At 37.4% G+C, this 20,670-nt stretch overlaps 2 protein-coding genes across 4 annotated transcripts in view; one reads left to right on the top strand and one right to left on the bottom strand.

Moving 5' to 3' along the window:
- Positions 1 to 508: 508 nt before the first annotated feature.
- ovo (transcriptional regulator ovo) overlaps positions 509 to 20,670 on the bottom strand; it is a 45,610-nt gene continuing 25,448 nt past the window's right edge. Inside the window, exons 2-6 of one of the 2 annotated variants that reach the window (XM_087349379.1) lie at positions 9,100 to 10,670; positions 8,619 to 8,858; positions 7,105 to 7,450; positions 5,677 to 5,801; positions 509 to 5,245 (exon numbers count right to left, since the gene is read on the bottom strand). In XM_087349379.1, the coding sequence (XP_087205505.1) occupies positions 5,075 to 5,245; positions 5,677 to 5,801; positions 7,105 to 7,450; positions 8,619 to 8,858; positions 9,100 to 10,670 (2,453 nt within the window). In that variant the 3' untranslated portion in view covers positions 509 to 5,074. Of the gene's footprint in view, positions 5,246 to 5,676; positions 5,802 to 7,104; positions 7,451 to 8,591; positions 8,859 to 9,099; positions 10,671 to 20,670 lie in introns of both variants that reach the window. The other variant, XM_087349378.1, reaches the window with a different exon arrangement.
- Positions 15,643 to 20,670, top strand: part of LOC110834413 (potassium voltage-gated channel subfamily KQT member 1) — a 248,551-nt gene continuing 243,523 nt past the window's right edge. The window contains exon 1 of one of the 2 annotated variants that reach the window (XM_087349385.1): positions 15,643 to 15,772. The gene's annotated coding sequence lies outside the window, so the exon portion shown is untranslated. The remainder of the gene's footprint in view (positions 15,773 to 20,670) is intronic. The other variant, XM_087349384.1, reaches the window with a different exon arrangement.

The following is a 20,670-nucleotide window of genomic DNA, read 5'->3' on the forward strand; positions in this document are numbered from 1 at the left end:
GTTGGGCATGTTAATGCTTTCCTTTTGTGTAACATGAAGTGACTTAATGTCTTCCGCAACTGTTGACATGTTGGCCAGTATGATGAGTTATTGTAGGCTTAATAGCAGCAAGTGCTTCTTTGTTGTGCAATACATTATTACATTGATTTCTCATTGCTAAGGTTATAAAAACACTGCTGCATAGGAGTATGGAAAATTGCTATGTTTTAAGGTTAGTATTCAATTTTTAAATTGAAAAAAATTTGAATTTTGTATTATGTGACAAATTACAAAACATTCCACAGATGAAAATATAAATTACGGTAAATAGTTTATGATACAAATTTGGCTTCTAAAGGATGAAGTAGAATATTTTGTTTCTCTTTCATTGAATAATATATTTTGTATTTGTGCTCAAAAATTATGTGGTTTCATTGTTATGACAAGATTTCTAATCATGCACAGTTTATTTCACCATTTATGTCCTCCATCTTCAGGCAATACATTTCGGTAGTGCAAATTAAGGAAATTTATTTTCTTAAATAGTTTTATTTTAATAGCCATATTACACACATTCTGACATTCTCAAGACACATACATGCAAGTCAAAATAAAAACATTCATTGAGGAAGAAATAGAAAAAACAGACAGAATGAGATGGGCTATTAAATAAGATGAGAATACTGGTTTGTAATTGTATTATAAATATTATGTTACTAGATTGTTAGAAACACCAAGCAACTCCATAACATGGAATGGTTTCAGTGAGCTTTTCACACCATTACATCATCATATATACACTCATGAACTTGGGAGTCAGATTATAAAACCAAGCTTCTTAACAAAGTAACAAAAAATAATTATAACAACTTAAAACTGGTGAAGTTTAAATTATCAGTTTTTAATCTGAATTAATGTACCAGGCCTTCCCGGCGATAATGCAGGCACTGAGAGAAATGCAGGTTGTTCTTCAGTGCTGCAATATTTGTTTTACCACATTTCCATGTTTAACATTTACTTAAAATATACAGCAAGGACAATAAGTCAAGACCATGGGAATTTCAAAATTCTTGTGGTGTGAATAGTATAGGGAGACATCACTGAGTTGATACCCAGTATCTCTAGGTCCAGTCGTGTCATTTATTTCTGGTAGGGATTATTAAATTTAGTTTCACGTATAAATTCTTTCCAAGATGGAACCCAGTTTTATTTTATCATACGCCTTCGGCGAGTACTCAAGATTGGCTGTTCTGATCTTTTGTAACTCTCTCCTGATCTTCAGAGTGGCTGGTCATAACGTGCCATCTAATTCCTTCATCCCTACTCAGAAGAGGGAAAATAATAAATTTACTAATTATCAATCCACAGATACAGGACGAATGTGGAACAAGATAAAAATAAACCACAAAACAGTTCATGTTGCAGACATGCGTATCATAAATTGTAGAACACAAAACCGCAATCCTTATTGAAGACTGAAAAGTGCTTTCAGACTTAAGGTATGACTGTGTTTGGAGCAGGGCTCAAGATAAGTGTAGATGCCGATAGATCCATCCATCTACTTAAAGTTCAACTTGCTCAAGATGTAATAAATACCAATCCCAGTAGTGATACACATAGCAAAGATTTCCAGAATGTATATTGTGATGATTTCCTTTATATGTGATGTTCATTCCCCCAGGGATTTATTTTGATCTGGAGTGGCTTCTTAGTTCTTATTGTGAATTGGAGCAACTGCCTAATTTGGAAGCTGTACCTGGTTCAGCATATATATACAAGTAAATGCTCTGGTATAAACTATAAAAAAAAATATGGTGCTTTCATCGCCACAATCAGGATTAAAATCCCCAAGGGTTGTACATTTTGGCCTGCTCTGTTTATAATTAGCTAAAGTACATAAGCATTTGTTGAATATACCAAAAAATGATTATGCTTGGGTTATCGAATAGGCAAGAAAATTTGTATTTGGTGTCAGAAATGGGGCTTATTTTTTTTATTTTTATGTCTTCATATTTGTAAGATTATTTGTTGTAATTTCTGGTTTATGAAGTAACTTTCTTGACATTTCCAAATGTGACACTGAGGGTGGGCGAGTTTGGATTTAAACATGGGTCATTGCCTATTTTGACAAGCAGAGTAATAAAAATTTGAAAACTGAATAAATGCTTGTTAACAATTAAATATATAATATTAAATAAGTTAAACTGCATGTTAACTATGGATATTCAATCAGTGATGTGGTATACCATCCTTCCTCTATTTTTCTATGGTCATATCTTTCTTTCTCTGCTCTTTCACACCATTACAGATCACATTGTGACACTAAGCAATACTAAAATGACGTACATTGTAGTCATGCAACATGCTGATGCTTATGCTGGTAATATTAAAACAGTTTAGTGGTTGCTTTAGGGTGAAGTATGCTGATCTGATCTAAAATAATATTAAAACAATCAGGCTGTCTTTTCTTTAATTTTTAATTTTGTTCTCTGTTTAAAATTTTCACAAATGTCCCTATTTTAATTGTTTTCTTTATTCAGTACCTGAATAATGATGATGATGATAAAAATGCCATCATAATAAAATGATAATGAATATCAAATGCAAGGTTTATGACCTAGTATTCTTGGTATGGTAAAATATTGCTGTGGTTTTAAGTTTTAATATTTTCACAGGCACGTGTTTCTTATACACCATGTTTACATTGGGCTTTTGCATTCTATTAAAAAAAGTCCTTTCACAGTTACAATTATTGTGTGCCCACTTACTATTTAACTTAATACATAATTGTGCGCAATTTATGTTTCATACACATTACACATTTTTAATTTGAAACTCAATGCAAATACTGTATTCATTTTAATTCCCAGAACTTTGCCACTGCAACCTTCTACGAGGATACTTGGTAAGTTCAGGGTCAAATTCATGGGTCTTGTACTTATGGATATATTTCTGCCCAGACCACAAATTATGATATACAAAATGGATCTGGAATGCTTACTATTTTCTCATAAACATTCTTCATTATTTCTGGAATAATCTTGGAACTGTGTTTGATTACCCTGCATCTGTCGTGGTCTTCACTGATTCTTTACATTCCTAACAACTTCCGCTCATTTAAAAGCTTTGTGGTATACAATAATTCTGGTTTTATCTGAAACCATTGATCCCCATATTAACTCCTGTAACCATGCAAGTTATGACCACCATGTAAATACTGACAGTATTATTTATAGTCTGAGCTATGTGAAGAACAATTTAGTTGATATATTTGATCATACAGTTTGTTCTCAAAGTTTGTCCTTTCATGTGTCATTCTGGGAAATGTTCCATTCTATTTACAATGGCGACTCTTAAAATATGTAATATTCCCATTTTGTTGAATTCAGTTCATGTGTTAATTCCAGTCTGAAATGTAATTTATATGCCATTAATATGAATTACTCTAAAAATAAGAGTACTGATACGTGGTAGTTCCATAATCAGGATTCGATAAAATGTGATGCACATATAACTTACGATGCACTGAAACTACAGAAAGTTACTCAACATGTGTATCTACGTTGAGTATGAAACTGCAGTAATTTGGCCCAGTTGTGCAGCGTTATTACTAGAAGTAGCCCTTGAAACATTTTTCATGTAACGTGATTAATAAATACACCTCTAACTCTACAAACAATGACAATGACCAATTGCATGCTATTTGAAGAGCTGCTAAACCAAAGTACAAAACACCTTTGCTGAGTCAACACCTGTCGACTAGCCACCCAAGTTTTTGCGATGTATTTTAGGTCAGTACTTAATATTAACAGTATTATTACTGCATTACATCAAGAAGTAAGATTCAGTGAAGGGAAATTCTTCCATGGAAACTGCATTACAAATGAACCTTTGGCCATCTGCTAGTTGATTGCACAAATTACCCAATTTACATTCACATGTTTATTCTCAGTTAACAACTGAAACTGAGTACATGAATTCAGCTGTTAATCTAATCTGTTCATATATCAAGTGTAAGGTGTATAATATACTCAATGCCATGTTTAATAATAATACTAATAAAATAATAATAATAATCTATTGCTAGGGGTTGTTCCATATGAACGCTCACAACATTTAATTGATAATAATTTATCTTAAGCTAACTATTATATGTTTTAATATGACCTCCATCACCCTTTCCCCATATTGCCCTGTTGTCATGCATTGTCAGGGTAACCCCTGCACCCTCAACATGCATAGCTGGACACTATTACCCTTCTCCAAACCTGCAGACCCCACCCCTGCAATATTGAGATGCTAATGCACAGCAGGGGTTGTTTCTATTAAATTCTTGTCCCATGCATTTTGTAGGACCCTTATATCATTACAAATAAGAAACCTTTAGATCATTACTTTTATCTGTTGGCAACCACCAAAATATGTTCAGCCCCCAAATCTAATTAGAATTTTGGTAGTTGTGCTTAATTCACTTAACTTTATAATATTATCACAGGTACCTACAAATATCATCCTGATGAAATCAGTGACAAACTCTACAAGTATTTAGAACTGAATGATATAGTCATCAGGAAAGTTTACAGAGAAACTTACTATATTATTCACATAAAACCAATCGACTTTTAGGGAACTCCATTATATCACTTTTAAACTCTTCGAAACCATGAGGTGTCTTGTGTAAAAAAAATCCACCACCTTCTATACCAACTGTATTATATGAAAATTCTGTTTTTTGTCATGGTCTTCATCTGTATGAGTTGTCAGTATGAAGTGCTTTGTGTGCAATATAATGTTTTTCCCATTATCTCTTCTACATATCAGTTTTAGAGTAAATAGTTTGTAAGTATGTCCTGCCAGTTGTTTGCTGTGATAGTAAATTCCATATCATGCAGAAAAACTGTTTCAGTTAACTATTCACCTCATATATATACATCTTCCATGGTTTCGGACACCATAAAGTCAGTACCATTATATTCGCAAAATGTGATGATGGTACCGATGGTGTCGGCGATAGCGTAGCTGACAGGTAGCTACTTTTAATTGACAAACATTGCACATTGATGAGCTGAATACTCTTGTTTTTTTATTATGCGCCTCAAGATCTCACTTGCAAGAGCATGTTGGCAAATGTAGAATTGGTGAATTTGAAGTGCCGTTTGTCATAGAATTTCAGGAGTGCTGGGCTGTAGGGATGGTTATCTTTAAGATGAATATAATGTACCTCAGGCTCGTTGGTTGTGTGCCCACATTCTTCACACACGTACATCTGTCAACAAAACTGAGTATTAGCCATTTAAGACGAAATGGTCTTACATGTTTAAGTGATTAGTAATTCTGAATTTTGTCCACAGAGCATATTTATGGGTTTTTTTGGAATATTAACAGTTATTTTCTAAAATGCATTAACCAGTTGATCGTTCTAATGGAGACACGTGTTTCGTGTGGTGTAAGAACTCAATTTTTAAATATTTAGGTATGATTTGGTTTCGAAGGTTTGTAGTTCTCGTTGATTTATTTTTAATTGATTTTCAATAATATTAGTTCATTTCCATTTATGCAGAACTGTACCCAGAATTTCATTTTGGGCACTGGGGGGTTTGTCATGCTGCTTCAATTATTATGTTTCTACTCTTTCATACCATTTAGTTTAACCTTTATTCTGTAGCAATACCAGATTTTAATCGCAGTTCCTCTTACCTTCGTGCGGCGTTCCTTATATGCGTACTGATGCTGGACTCCATGTACCTTTAGACAGTGAGATTCAAGCGAACAGCGCTGTGTAAATGATTTTTCGCACAAGTTGCACTTGTAGGGCCGCACACCTGCAGTTATTCAATTCAATTCAATTCAGTTAATTTATTTAAGTGCTTGACAACAGCCAGGTAAGGCCAATAACAGTCAAGCACTGAACAACATTACAGGATAAAATATAATACAATGATTACATTCATTTCAATAATAATAAAAGTAAAACATTGCAAATACAAAATCAAACAAATTAAACTAAATATAAAAGTGTATCATATTAGTAATAATAATAATTAAATTCCAATCCTTTATTGAGGGATAATTCAAAAGAAAATGGGCTAATTAATATGCCTAAGTAATATAATAATTCAATTCATTAATACTAAAAGAACAATAAACAATAAAAAAACTAGAAAAGACTTACAAGATTAAATACCATAAAATATAGTCAAAATGAAGAATTTTGAATAATAATAATAATAATAATAATAATTAAATTCTTTATTTAATGTACTAACCCACAGCTGCTATAGCCAATGACAGGGCAACACAAACAAACAAACAATATACAAAGACAACACAGAAAAAGGAAGAAAAAAAGACATTAAAAACTTAATAGATAACATAAAAAGCAAATTTACAGTACAAAAGTAACCAATAAGATCCACTCTAGGTATTATCCCTTATATGATGAGTGTTAATTAATTTAACAATCATACAATGTTATCAAAAATATTGCTGCGTTCTGCAGACTCTTATTGGCCATAAGAATTAACTTGCCACATGCCAGGTTGGTAACACACATAAAGCTGTATTTACAAGTGAAAATGTCTGGGCGATCGTTTGAATTTTGACAGATTTAAGCGTTGATCTTATAAGCTGTTTTCTGTGGGGACTACGTGTATGATTGCACTCACAGGTTCTAAATTCTGATGAAGTTTCTGGTTTCTATCTTTGTCTTGGAAAATACCAGATTATTAAACCATCCGAGTATGAGCCAAAATAGGTTGGTTAGGCATGCGGTGCTGTTTATTTTGTGTATCTGTAAAATGCATCAGTACGCATTGCCTATTGGAACATGTGCTGTCACCAGTTTGAAGATTTATATTTGGCCGTGGCTACTTCCTCATCACCATCGTATTTCTGCTCTGTGGTCATTTCCCCTGGCTTGTGCATGAAGGATAGCAGCATTTGGTATTGTGATGAAACAAATTAGGAAATGTTTGCAGAGCATAATAGTTCTGGTTTACTGACCATAACTTGAAATTTGGTCTTTGTGAATGGTGTTAATGACAAGAGTTGGCTGGGTATTCCCCCAGTAACTGTAGTAAGCTAGGTAAATTATTCAATTCAATTAATTTAATAATATGTACTGACCCGTATGTGTGCGTGTGTGCCGTTTGAGGTCAAATGTGTCATTGAATCCCTTGCCACAGAAGGTGCATAGATAGCGCTTGATGTCGCTGTGGCACTTCATGTGCCTGTTCAGTAAGCGCTGGAGGCCAAAGGTCTTGGAACACATTCTGCAGGAATATTTTACTGGATCATCAGGACCTCCGTTTGCCTGCTGACTCGCTGCCGCGGGCTTTGCGTCTGTTTCTGCAGTCACATTGCTACCGCTACTGCCGCCTCCACGAGGGATTGGCTCGTGGCTTGCAAGGGGGTTCTTGATCCCATGCCCCCCATTGACAAATTCCAAAGCAACATCTCCTGGCAAACCAAGCTGCCAACATACAAACAAAAACTTGTCTGTAAGTCGTAGGGCATGGAAAGAAAATAATCAGATCGAGAATTCCACACGTTAATATTAATGATTCGCTCTACATTCTCTGGACATGTTACATAATTAAACAGCTACTTATTAACAGATCAGATTATTCTGTACATGTTTTAGAAAAGATCAAATAAAGAGGATTCATTATATGGTACAAATGTTGGAGTTTGTTATAAATGTAATACTATTTAAATTTACTTATATCTTCTGCCAATTAGGATAGATTGTTGAATATGCATTAATAATGCCATTTTTATGTTGGCCACTTTCTAATGGAGTTCTTTTAAATAATGATAAATTATAAGTCAGGAAAATAAGTTTTTAGTTTTTTTTGGAGGAAATTATACTGGGTGTTAATTTGAGGGTTAGTAGTACTAATTGTTAACGATCTATAAGTATCAGTTTTAGTAAGACATGAACATTAAAACATTTCTATTTATAAAATAACAGAGCTGGAAAGTGTTAGCATTCAATTTGAACTGGCACAGCGTGTGGTGGGGGAAGTGTACTGAGGCTTTCGCTGTATTTCACCATGTTGGACCATGATCTCATTATGAGAGATAAGTGTATTGTAAATGAAAGTCCAGATGTACAATGAGCTACAATTGTCATTGGTATATTTTCAGAATTGCTTGTTGGAATTGTTTTCATTTTCTGGGGACATATGGCTGTAATACCAATTTCTTGACTGCTTCTAGCAGCATTGGTATCCCTATTTTACACTGACTGGAAGTATCTCCATGGAATACTAAATTTCTGGTTGGATTTCCTGCTTTGTTTATAGAAAGTCTTGGGTCTGAATTGTGGCACAGAGATTGGTTATTCTGACAGAAGTCTTGTGGTTTTCCTCATTGACTCCAGGCAACCATTGGGATAGCATGTTAAAATATTCCTCATTAATTTAATTTTGACCTTTCTGTATCACGATTCGCTATCATTATTCGATGCTTTTTAATCGAATCAGTTGACAAGTGTTGCCGCATAACCACATGACAGAGCCGCGTAATCTCTTTTTGGAATGCGCAATATGTCTGTAGCTGTAGCGTGCTACTCGTGTAGCTGTGGCCTGTACAAGTTGAGTGCCACTCACCCTCTGTTGCAGAACGTTGACTCGGACCTGCAGTGATGGGATGCTGGTGATGTCTGTCGCCGTTGCAGAACCTCCCGTTGAATCTCTGCGCCCACCGACGCTGGAAGGAGGAGACAAGGAACCTGTTGTTCCATCCAGGCTGCAGCCAGGAGAAGGGAGGGACATGGTTGGAGAGTCAAGGTCGGCAAAGTTCAACTCGGGAGACAGTAATCCCTGCTGCTGTTGCGACTGCTGCTGTTGAGACTGCATCTGCATCTGCACTTGTACCTGTTTGGGTAAATATTGTTATGTGTAAGGCATTACAGTGAAAATACTTCAGGCAGGAGCTTGTCTGAGCAAATTAAACATTCAGGTTGTACCACAAAAGAACCCACAACTCTTCTTCGCCATTACAAAGGTCAGTTGATTATTGCCAACCAATGACATTACTGTTTATTATGAGAATCACATAAAAACCATGAATACAAAATGCTGAAGATTCAAGTGGTGCACTTTGCATCATACAGACCTGTAGTTGTTGCATCGGCTGCTGCTGCTGCTGCTGCCCATTTCCAGATGAAGAGATGTGCAGAGCCAACTCGGGCCGCTCCTTGGGAAGATTGTGGAAGCTGCCTGTGCCACTCCCGGAGTCAGAATTGTTGTTGTTGCTGAGGAACATTGTGTTCTTTGTAAAGTGTGTTGGTGCAGCAAAGTTTCGTGACGTGTCATTGTAGCTGCTTCTTTGCGTCAGTCCCAGTGCGTTGTGCTCAGGAAATGGATCTACCACAGGCTCGATAGGACCTGGTATGGTTGAGTTGAGGCTGCCTGTAGCTTCTGATAGCAGATCTGATCCATCAGGAGACCCTGATGACATACGCTGGAAGAAAAGATCATCTGGGGAAAGACTCTCGAGTAGAGCGTGTTGGTCCGCGGGGCTCGAGAAGGTGAGGGTGGCTGTGAACTGCAGTGGGTCCACAACTGCCCCCGTCGCAATGTCAACGAGCATCGAGTCTTCGTACTGGCCGTAGCTAGTGGCTGAGCCAAGAATTGTATCGTCTTCATCGTCCTTGACCGTGATGAGACCGTACGAGGCCCCTACATTCTGTAGCAGCGAATATTGCTTTGCACTCGCTGATCCATTCCCGATATACCCTAGTCCACCTCCTTCTTGTCCCTGCCCGGTGTCAGAGTCCATAGGCAGCTGCATCATGCCATAACTGCCGCCCCCAACACCAACACCATTCAAATATTGTTGTCCATTGTTAAATCCTCCACCACCCACATTACCTCCTAGTCCCCCACCCTTCAGTGATTCGTAGAATGGTGGCAGGGATCCTGTCGGTGGACTGTTTGGTGCATAATGCCCACCCCCACGTCCTCCTCTACCGCCCCCACCACCTCCAGGATTCATAGATCCACCGCCACCACCTATTAGTCCACCACCACTTCCACCCGAGAGACCGCCTCCACCGCCATAGGATCCTTGAGACATTGATCCTGAACTGTGATGGGAATTGCCGGCCCCCTGATGGCCTCCGCCTCCGCCGCTGCCACCGCGGCTGTGCCCCGCGGCCACCGTCCGCGGCTGTGTACTGCCCCCGAGGAGTGCCAGAGACGGCATGGAGCTCCGTTTCAGCTGGTGCAGACTCTTGACTGTGACGGTGATCCGTCTCTGCGGTTCCTCCGGCCGCTTCTTTGGGACGTGGTAATCGATTGGGGCTTCCTGTTCTGGTTCCTGTATTGGCTTCGGAGACTCGGGGGGCGGTGGTTTCGGAGTGCGCTGTATTACCGACACCTGCTGACATCGGGGTGGTGCCGGCGGCGGTGGTGGGGGTGGCGGAGGTGGAGGGGTTCCCGGCGCCGACGGGGGTTGAGAAGTTGCCGGGGCGTACTCCTTCCTCTCGGCACGAGTGGGGATGTGGCCCCTGTAGGGTACATCGCCGCCCAAGATAGAAGAAATGAACCGAAGGGTCGGTTTGTTTGTTGGTATAGGAGCTCGTGGACTTGCCGGCGATGGCGACCGTGTGGTGTTGCTCTCTGGTGTCAGTGGACGTCCAAACAGATCCACGCTGCTGCTCTCTGGCGTATGTTTGTTACGTTCTGAAAGCAACAAAGTCATCGTTTAACATCTAGCTTATAACCTTTATATAAAAAAGTGTTGGTTGGTGTTAATTTGCTACTTAGGGATGTTGGTCTATCTATCTATGTGTTGATTGGTTCGTGATCATTTTATGGTTAACTGATGATCCTAATTACATGATTTATTATTGTTTATTGCTTTAGAATTTTTTATTATTGGCGGGTAATATATTAATTGTTTTTGCTGGACTGAAATAAGATTGTTCCTTAGAAGGCGGACGTTGTTAAACAGTGGGGAGTTAATTTTGAGTGGCCACAGAAATTTGTAGGAATCTTCTTTGGTCAAGTCAGTCATAGCTTTTATGTCTGGCAGTTCACGTGTTTACCAGTTGGTTGACTTAATGTAGGTAATGTAACTACAAACAACATAACAAAAGCATTTCTCTGCGTTTTGCTGGTGGACCCAAGGGCCTAGAAACCCCTCCAGGCTCTGTTCTTGGAAACAAATAACCAATTTTCTTTGTTTTTTTGACTTTTGTTCAGAAATTACATATTGCCATACTTTGTAATTAAAGTCATTATCGCGTGTTGCGATTGTACGTAAAGCAGACGACATCAGATTCGCTATTTATTTATTATTTATATCCGTCGGAGTAAAGTAAATAAATGAACTTGTAGTAAGGATTAACAAATTTTGCAAATAATTTCGCGGGCTTGGTTATGAGTGGACTCGTGGCCGAAAGTGGCTCTCAGTCCATGTTATTTTATGTCCTTCGAGAGACCAAGTTACGCACATGTGGGACTATAGTACAGTAAAACTACAGTATAGTGATTATTCTATTCCGAGAAACGTGTTAATAGAACGCACGAGGCGATGCAACATGTGAACTTAATTTGTTTAGATGCATTTCGGTGTCACGCTGCATGCAAATCAGTTTCTCCATTACGTCACATTACAAGATGCAAGATGCAGTAATGAATCATTAATCAACCGAACTTTCGCGGGTGTTCTGAAGTAACCTTTCGTTTTAAAATGTCAGCATTTCATAAATACGACGAACGAAGCAAGCAAATTCTTGGTTTATAAAATTCGCCGACATGATAAACCTTTAAAGCGGTAAGGTAGTATATTTGCGTCATATTGTGAATTAGGTTAATATTTTAATATTTTCCGTCAAATCACAATTTTAATCAGATAATAAAATATTAAATATTTAAAATATCATTTCACGTTCCGCATCGAATGATCGATTTACAAATTGGAGCGTCTCTTACGACATGTTTCGGTTATATTTAACCGTCCTCAGGTATAAATTAGATTGGTAAATTTAAAACTCGAATTACAATTCTTTTACAATGTTATGCAGTTTATTGAAATGTTCTTATCAGATTACTCTTATATATTAGAACGACGGTATTGTTCTTTATATGGCGTGGTTCATCTGATGTTCAATATTAGTCTGTAAAGCAATGATTTAAATAAAAACATTAATAAATGTGGAGTAATATAGAAAAGAAAATGATGGAAGTAAATAAATAGTAGAATGTATAAGTAAAATAAAATAAAATTAATTTAATAAAACATACCGGTGATGAGTTTTTTATTATCTTATTAAAATTGTGATTTGACGGAAAATATTAAAATATTAACTTTAAAGCGGTATTCTGTTCATCTCTGTAGCTTATTCGTAGCGGTGTTTCCAAAATTAATAGACCTTCCAACTTGTATAATAACACTCGCGAAAACTTGAACCATAAGAATGCGTTCGGGTAGGAGATGCCTTTCGGTCTGATGACTCAAACGAAAGAATGCCTAGTTAATAATGTAACATTGGAAAAAAAAAACATATTGCCATTATTATTATTATTATTATTATTATTACACGTAATAATTGGATGATTAAGATGTTTAAACGCCTGTTTGAAGTGACGTTGGTCCCAAGTCTGGTCGACCTTTGCAAGTAGCCATTGCATTTTTATTTTACTTTCGTTGTATTTGTACTGCTGCGTCCTGTTACGATGTTGTGACGTTGGTATCCACGTGTGAAATACAAATTTGCTTTGAGCCGAGTTAATATATTCATAGACTGATGTCGTTTCCCTTGGAATTTGCTTGTAGCAGCGTAGTGATAAACTGAAAGTTGGATACCGCTGACAAACGTGTCCGGTTTAGGCCTTCTTTTATTAATAACCGCGGTCTCTGAAACTGCTTACGTGACACGTGTTTAAACTTTTAGAGCTCAGTGGTAATTATATTTACCTCTTGCTTCAGCAAACGATAACTCTTCATTTTGCATTTATGAATTTCGTATCATTCCCAGTGTAAACTGCGATCATTTCCTTGAACAACGCAATCCGTCTGGTCTTTGTAACGGTGAAGTGTTGTGTTTTCTTAGAGGTACGGACTCAATTCTTAAATATTTATCGAGGCGACCTTCGACTTCGTAGGGCTGAGATATTACTTTATGCTTGTAACTACATGCATATTAGATACCATTCTGCAGGGATATTTAGTACATTAGAGCACTTTTTGGTTTGAAAAGTAGAACCGGAGACAGACACTCCAGACAGGTTCCTCGGATTTTTCTCATTTATTACTGTAATATTCTCAGTAGCATTACTAATAGCCCTTCATATCCTTCCAAGTATTATCATGGTATCATTTGACGCTGTCTAGTCTGAGCTGACAGCGTCGTTAGATAAGCCACAGCTAAGTACAAATAAACAACATTTTTACCTTCAAACTGGCATATGGAAATTGTGTACTGCCATAAACAAACACGGAATCATTCTTCCTTATTAAATTAAGTCTCTAAAGACGAAAGGGTGTTTCATCACACGTTTGTCTTTTGCCTACATATCTTAGTTTTATTTATTATAAACATGTTACAAGATGGTATTATATTTCTGAAAAGATCTCTAAACCTACAAGGTGAGTTAAAATTTTCCGATATAATCTGAAAGATTCTTCACTCTCGCCTTTTTTTTATAATTATTAGCTTACAAGAACAATTAATTGTAGGTATACTTTTAACGATGTGCCTAAAGACCAGATTTTACATGCCTAGCCCCAGTGGTTTAATAGTTATCTTTATCGAGATGGCAGCTAAGAAATTTCGCACGGCCGCCATGTTGCTAATTTGAGTTTACAAAAAGAAAAAAAAGGCCTAAATAGGAGAGTCTCGGGATTGGTATGTACACACAGGCAGCTTGGTGATCTCGTCGGAAGAACCCATTTTTCTGGAAGGAAAATATTGTGAAAAGTGCTGATAGTAATCAGTGCCTCGGTGTGAAGTGCTGGACAGTTCAAGTGTTACGGCGCTCAAGTCTTAGAAGAACTGGCTACGCAGTCTACCAATCCGTCATCACCTGCTAAATCTCATGTTTTAATTACATACACGGCTCCCAGATGGCAACGGCTGCATCAGATAATTTATACTTTAGTTCATATTTTCCTCAACAGATCGATCCCTTAAGCCAACAGAAAATATCTCGTGGGAACAAATTAAATTCGTTGAGTTCAGAAGACCTCGTGGCGTGTTTACAGTCATTGCTTGTTGATTTCGCTGTATTTTTTGCTAAAGATAAGTGTTTAGCCTTGCAGTTGTGTTTTTAGAAGTTTACATAGTGCTTATGATATTATTTAGTCATATTTTTTAGTTTATTGTATATAGGTTTAGTTTTTTAAGAAGTATTAATTCGGCAATGGCTGGTCCAAGGTCACGAATGAATGTTGACGATATTTTGGATTATTTAGATACTATAGATAGTGATAGTGACTTTATTCCGGGAGATGAGTCTGGTTGTACTGAAAGTGATGTGATGGTACTCAAGAAACAACGGGCCCACCTGTTGAAACTATGTCCGATATTGAAGGTACGTGTGCATTATTTTACAAAAAGTGTTGTAGTTCGGGACCAGATAACAGTACAGACACCAAACTCATATCGAATTGTGTAGAAATAAATGTTCTTTCTTGCAGGATAAGGGATGAAGAAGGAAGACAAAACAATTTATGATTTTATCTCCTGATAATGAAAATTTTTTGTATATATTTTTTTTCAATATTTCAACACTTTTTGTAAGTGTTGTTTAACATTAGAATTTATGAGATAATTTGTTTTCTACTCTACAGTATTTAAGTGTGATTTTTTATATACATGTGTGAAAAATTATTTTCTTTTTGAATTTTTACATTCTAAGCTGTAAATACGTCAAGATTGATTGGTCTGGGTATTTTTAACAGGATTTGGAAAATAGGTTATGGAGTGGCGTTATGTTGGCCTGCAGTGTAGCCAACTTACTGTTCTTTGTAACTTCTAGGAATGCAGCTTATATCAGAATATAGTGGAAATTACTTTAAGAACTATGGATCATGAGGTTTGATAAAATTACTGACTGTTCTGTTCACGGTATCTTAAATAATTCCATTGGCTCTTCAAAGCGATTATTTCCTTAAACACTGTGAAATAGTTAATGTTTGCAATGGTGAAGAGTTGTTTTCCTTGGTGTGCGGACTGAATTAGATAGAATTTAGACGAGCCTCGATTTCAGATGGTTTAAAAAGCTGTTTGAGGTCGTTCTGTTTAATCTAATTCCAGTCACCTCTAAGAACGGAAGATATCTCAACAGTTAATATGAAGTATGAGTGTGAGGACAACAGAGAATGTGAAATGGTTGTACTTAATAACTAGTAGTTATGAGTGAGTGAAGTGCATTGAAGGTTATACGGTGGTAAACCATGAGTCCCAGAGAGAGAGATAACACGTGTGACGACGTTTACCAAGGTATTTGTGAAGGTGAAAGCTGCAGGTTTGTCAACTCGATGTTAGTGCACATATTACGCGACGTAGGTTGTTGGCAGCTCTGGAAGGGCATTCTGAGTAGCGTAACACAATTTTCACGTCTCCATATCTTCAAAATTTAGTAAAACGACCTATGCCATCATTAGTATGCTATATATGTTATCATCGTTGCTTACAGAGTCCCTGTAAGAAAATGGCCTGGACGTCTGTGGTTCGATTTCCGACAGCGGTCATTCAGAAACCGTGTAAGGTCCAAGGTCCGCACGTTAACCTGTCTGTGGGACGCTTGAAGATGACAGCAGTCGACCTTATAGACAGGTTGGTGAAAATTTGTATTGTGATGCTCAGTTTTAACCTTGGCTTGTCTTCGGCTTGTCTAATGGCCACTTAATTTGACGTCATTATCTCTGAAATTTAAAAAGAGCTGTTACACGCGTTCCGAATCAATAGGTAGTAGCCGATACGTGAGGCCCCCCGATTATGTCTACAGCGACCGACACTGACGATGGTTGAGGTTTTGGACGCTTCTGTGCGTAAGTCTGCATCGCCCGCCTTTGTTTGTGTCGATCGTTTTACTATGGAGATCTTGAATTTAACTGGAACCTCAGCTCAGTTTATTCTGGAGATTGTTTCTGGTGCCCCTCTCCCCATACTCTGCAAGCCTGCTATGTGCCATATTAATGTCGCAAGGGGAAATGTGAACACTGTAATGAACTTGCATGTTCCATGAAGTCTGGGTGTTCCCTGTTCCATACACCTGTTGAAGGTCTGTCCCCCAAAATGCACCTTGCTTTCAGTAATGAAACTACCTGTTACTCTTTGACATTTGTAATTGAAGGTAAAAGAAAGGGATATGGTAGAGGGAAAGCCCTTTCTTCCAGTTAGGTCTGTTTTATGAAAGGGTTGTGAAGGCCTTGTGAAGGCTTTGTAATTCCATTGGATGGAACCGTCTTTTACTGTTCTTCAAGTGATTTAGGAGCTCTCTGTTATGAGAAAAATATAAAAACTTTTTCAGCTGTCCCATATTATGTTGCCAAGAAATGCGTGTTTAGCAGAGGACATATAGTTCTTTGATTTGTAAGGTGTGTGTAAGATTGAACATTTACGTGTCCAGCAAGACATGTTTTATTACAAATATATTTCCTGTGTTGGTATTCTTGGTAGTAATGCCATGTAGACTTGAAAGCCCTTAATATGGAGATAATATTTATCCGGGACATCGTAAAGGCACGTCATCACGTTGGTCGTAAGCGTAATATTAATGTTTACGTAGGGCGAAAGCAATGACTAGACAATGTTGGCTGCTGGAGTTTAAAATTTGGATTTCTAACTTGCTCAAATGCAGAGGGGCACAGGACATGAAACATGACATGCGTTGTTTTGTCAGTTTCTGCACACCAATCAGATTGATTCTGTCTTATATAAAGCTTTTATGAGATGATAATGTTGCGTCATATTGTGTTGAATATATACTTGCTCAATTTTATCAGTCTAATCACAATAAAATATTATTATTAAATATTAAAATATTGCATATTTACATTAGAGCATGATGCTCTAATGTAAATCGAACATTTCGATAGAGAGCATCATTTTAATATATTTTAAATATTTAAATGTTAATTGTAATAATATTTTAATATTTAATAATATTTTATTGTGATTAGACTGATAAAATTGAGCAAATATATAAACCTTTTACTTTCTCGAGTGGAAGCTCGTGTAAACGAATAGCTAAACATGAGGAATTACTTCAGAATCTGGCAGAAGTTTTTGTTGTCTGGAAATTATCCATAGGAGCTCACTGCCTAGTCCTCTTCTCGAGGCAGTTCAATTTAGCCCACGTAACTTGGTATGTTCCTTTAAAGATCCGTTTTAATATTATCTTAACTGCGCCACAAGTGATGTTTCCACCTACTCACAGATTACCAAAGTGAACACTTCCTTCGTACTTTCCAGCTAATACTGTGTATGCATTTATCTCCATTATTCGTGCTACGTGGTCACCAATCACATTCTGACGTCTTTGCCCTAATAATTTCCGGTGGACGATGTGCTTATTTCCATGTGGGATTTTGTCCAATTTTGTGTTATCTCCTCCCTCGTGAATCCGAATGTTGTACTCAGAACATAATCTTATTGGTAGAACAGAAGAGTCAGTCATTTTGTTAAGATGGTCTCGTTTTAAAACCATGAAGGTTTGTAGTAGAACAGGGAAACGCTTAGAAGATATCGCCGTGATCGGTCGGCAACTTCTCCGACTCTTTTGTTTGGCGCGTCATCTATATTTGCAGGAAATTCCGTCCATTATATTTCATCGTTAAGGTTGTTCGACATTTTAGCATAAAATTTTACTTCAGATCTGCAGTAATATCAAATAGGAAACATCATTGGCTTTACAGCCGAGAGGTTAGCATTCCTAATCTTATTCGGGAGATCCCAAGTTCTAATCTCGGCCTGGAAACTGGATATCCTGACAGGTTTTCCGTGGTTTTTCTCATGTACCACAAGCAGATGTCGGGATAATGTCCCAAACTAGGCCACGATCGCTTTCATATATTTCCAATTTATTAGTTATTGTCTTATCCGGCGTAGTTAAATAAATCATAAATTAATTTACAGGAGTCCATTGGTCACACTACACGGCTGACGGCTCGTATACTGTGCGTTAGTACTCGGTTCTTCCCCGTTTTGTAACGGGAAGAACGTGAAACGTGTTGGTTGGCATCGCCGAGTTGCAGGTCCGGTTTATCAGTTTCTCCAGCCTGTGCTGTGACCGTGTGTGGGGGAGGGGGGACGAATATTAATGTCGGGTGTGATGTAAGGAACAGTCTTTGTAAAAGGTATGAATGAGGCTGATTATATACTTATATCATTATGCAATTTGGTGATGAAGACATTGTGAACTTTTCTGTTGTAATTTGTAATTTAACAGTTCCGCTTGTGTCTTTTGCGCGAAGGGGAATTAGAAAAACATGTAAAGGATAGATCCGTTTCTGTGTATGAAATTTCGATGTTTTATGTAAAATTCGCTATCTCCAAAACCATGTGGCGGATTGGGCGTTATAAGAAAATTTTAACTGTAATTTTACATGAATTTACGAATAAGCAATTATGTTGATTTTGTCCAATACTCATAAATTTGAAACATGTCGCACAAATTTTTCAAACTTAAATAAAATGTATATTGTGAATAGTTTTTGTTATAAGAGAATTCAGTCAAATGTCCTCCGAGTGTCAGTGTACGGATTCGCAGACACTGATGATGGAGGCAGTAAGCACCTGTGAAAAATCTGTCATTTCTGTCACAATATCCCGGAAGACCGCGATAGACATTAGGTTTGGAAGTTTTTGTTTAAAATGATCGGATATGTTTGGTCAATATTCTCTTTCTACTTCGGGTTGATGTTGTGGGAACGGGTAGTACAGACATCCACTGTGGGTCAGGTGTTTTGTTCCTGGACGGTGGGTTGGCCGCCATTCCTTGTCCTACCTGTGGATCCCAGGTACCAGTTCTGCCCTCGTAAAAACGTCATGCCTATTGTAATACCCAGAGGCCTCCACTAACTTCATGTGACATAGTAGCTGCTAGTCGCGTATCTTGTCAAGAGTTATTCGTCTTTTATAGTACCTGAAGGTTCATTACGTGTTATTAAACAAGATGTGTGTGTGTGGACGGGATCAGGTAGCCCAGAACAGGGTTCAGTGGCGATCTGGTATGAAAACGGTAATGAACTTTCGGATTTCGTAAAATGTGGCGAATTTCTGGACCAGCTGAGCCACTATAAGATTCTCAAACAGGACTGTAGTTTGGAGTTACTTGATTATGTTTTGGTTTAATCAACAGTATTAAATTCTTTTATTTTAAAATTAATGACGTTTGCGACCGAACACAGGAACTTTGAAATACAAAGGCTAATGTCATAATTACTAGGCCTGTGTAATTCAATTAATCTGAATGCGAAAATAACCAGTTGCCGAAACGTCGATTGCACCTCAGACAATGGACAGTATCCAAAATAATGGTGGTATTTTCAGTGTTAGTTCCAGTGGTGCGGTCCCGGAATACCATTCAGATGGATGGTGGCCTCTCCTTATGTATAACCCACGAATAAGCAAATTCGCAGTTGGTTTGTGCTTATCCTGTCATTTTCGGTCAGTGACCACGTACAAAAACTGCTTCATGCAACATCTGCCCAGTCATTGCTCCTGGCCATATGTTATATTACGCTCATTAAATAGCTATATTCATGGTATGTAAGGGTAAGAAGCCTGAATAGCAGGAAGACGGCTTCTTTCGCTACATAATCGGTAAATTTAGAAGAGAACAGGATATAATATAACAATAAAACAGGAAAGAACAGGACATACGGTTTTTAAGAATTGTCAGTTGAATGAGATAAAATGTAATCTTTTAGTGCAATCTTGTCGTTATTTAAATTTTGATACATGGAAGAATATGGAATAACTTGTGTCCTGTATAGTAAGCACCTTCCTGATAACTCTGGTAGTATGCTTAGCATTCGGCATACGAAGGTCATGTTTAGGCCTTGTGTTTGCACTGCGCATGTGAGAATTTCCCTGAAGCCCTTTCGTGTTCACAACCAACAACTTTGATGAGAGTAAGAATTTATTTGCAGGGGGGAAGTATATTAAATTTCTTAGATTTGTGCTACAAGGTTATTATGAACATATTAACTTATTCTAATGATTTATTTTGAATATTTTTTTTGCTATCTGCTGAATTTTCCCATGTGACAGTTCAGTATATTGTAGATTGGAAATAAGCAAAATGAACTCAAGAGTGCCATGGCTGACCTTAGATGATACATTCAATGTTTTTTTTTCAGTATACGTTGTTATCAATATATAAAGCAAGGGATTTGGCTGTTCATATTTAATCACTTGTGTTATAAAATTAATATACGTTTCGTTAGCAAACATCATGACGTCAGATCTAAAACTTCTTGACGATGGTGAAGAGTCAATTGAATAAAAATTTTCTTGGATATTATCCATCGTCTAGTAAATATAAAACGTAAAACGACGTTTCGGAGATGGGACTCTATCTCCGTCTTCAGATAGAGTCCCATCTCCGAAACGTCGTTTTACGTTTTATATTTACTAGACGATGGATAATATCCAAGAAAATTTTAATTCAATTGATCATGACGTTAGTCTTGTCAAAATCCTGTGTGTTTATTGACTTTTAACAA

Source organism: Zootermopsis nevadensis, unplaced genomic scaffold (genome assembly GCF_977971745.1).
Source record: "Zootermopsis nevadensis isolate Lab colony 2312 unplaced genomic scaffold, Znev_1.0 Znev_ptg000016l, whole genome shotgun sequence".
Lineage (NCBI taxonomy): Eukaryota > Metazoa > Arthropoda > Insecta > Blattodea > Termopsidae > Zootermopsis > Zootermopsis nevadensis.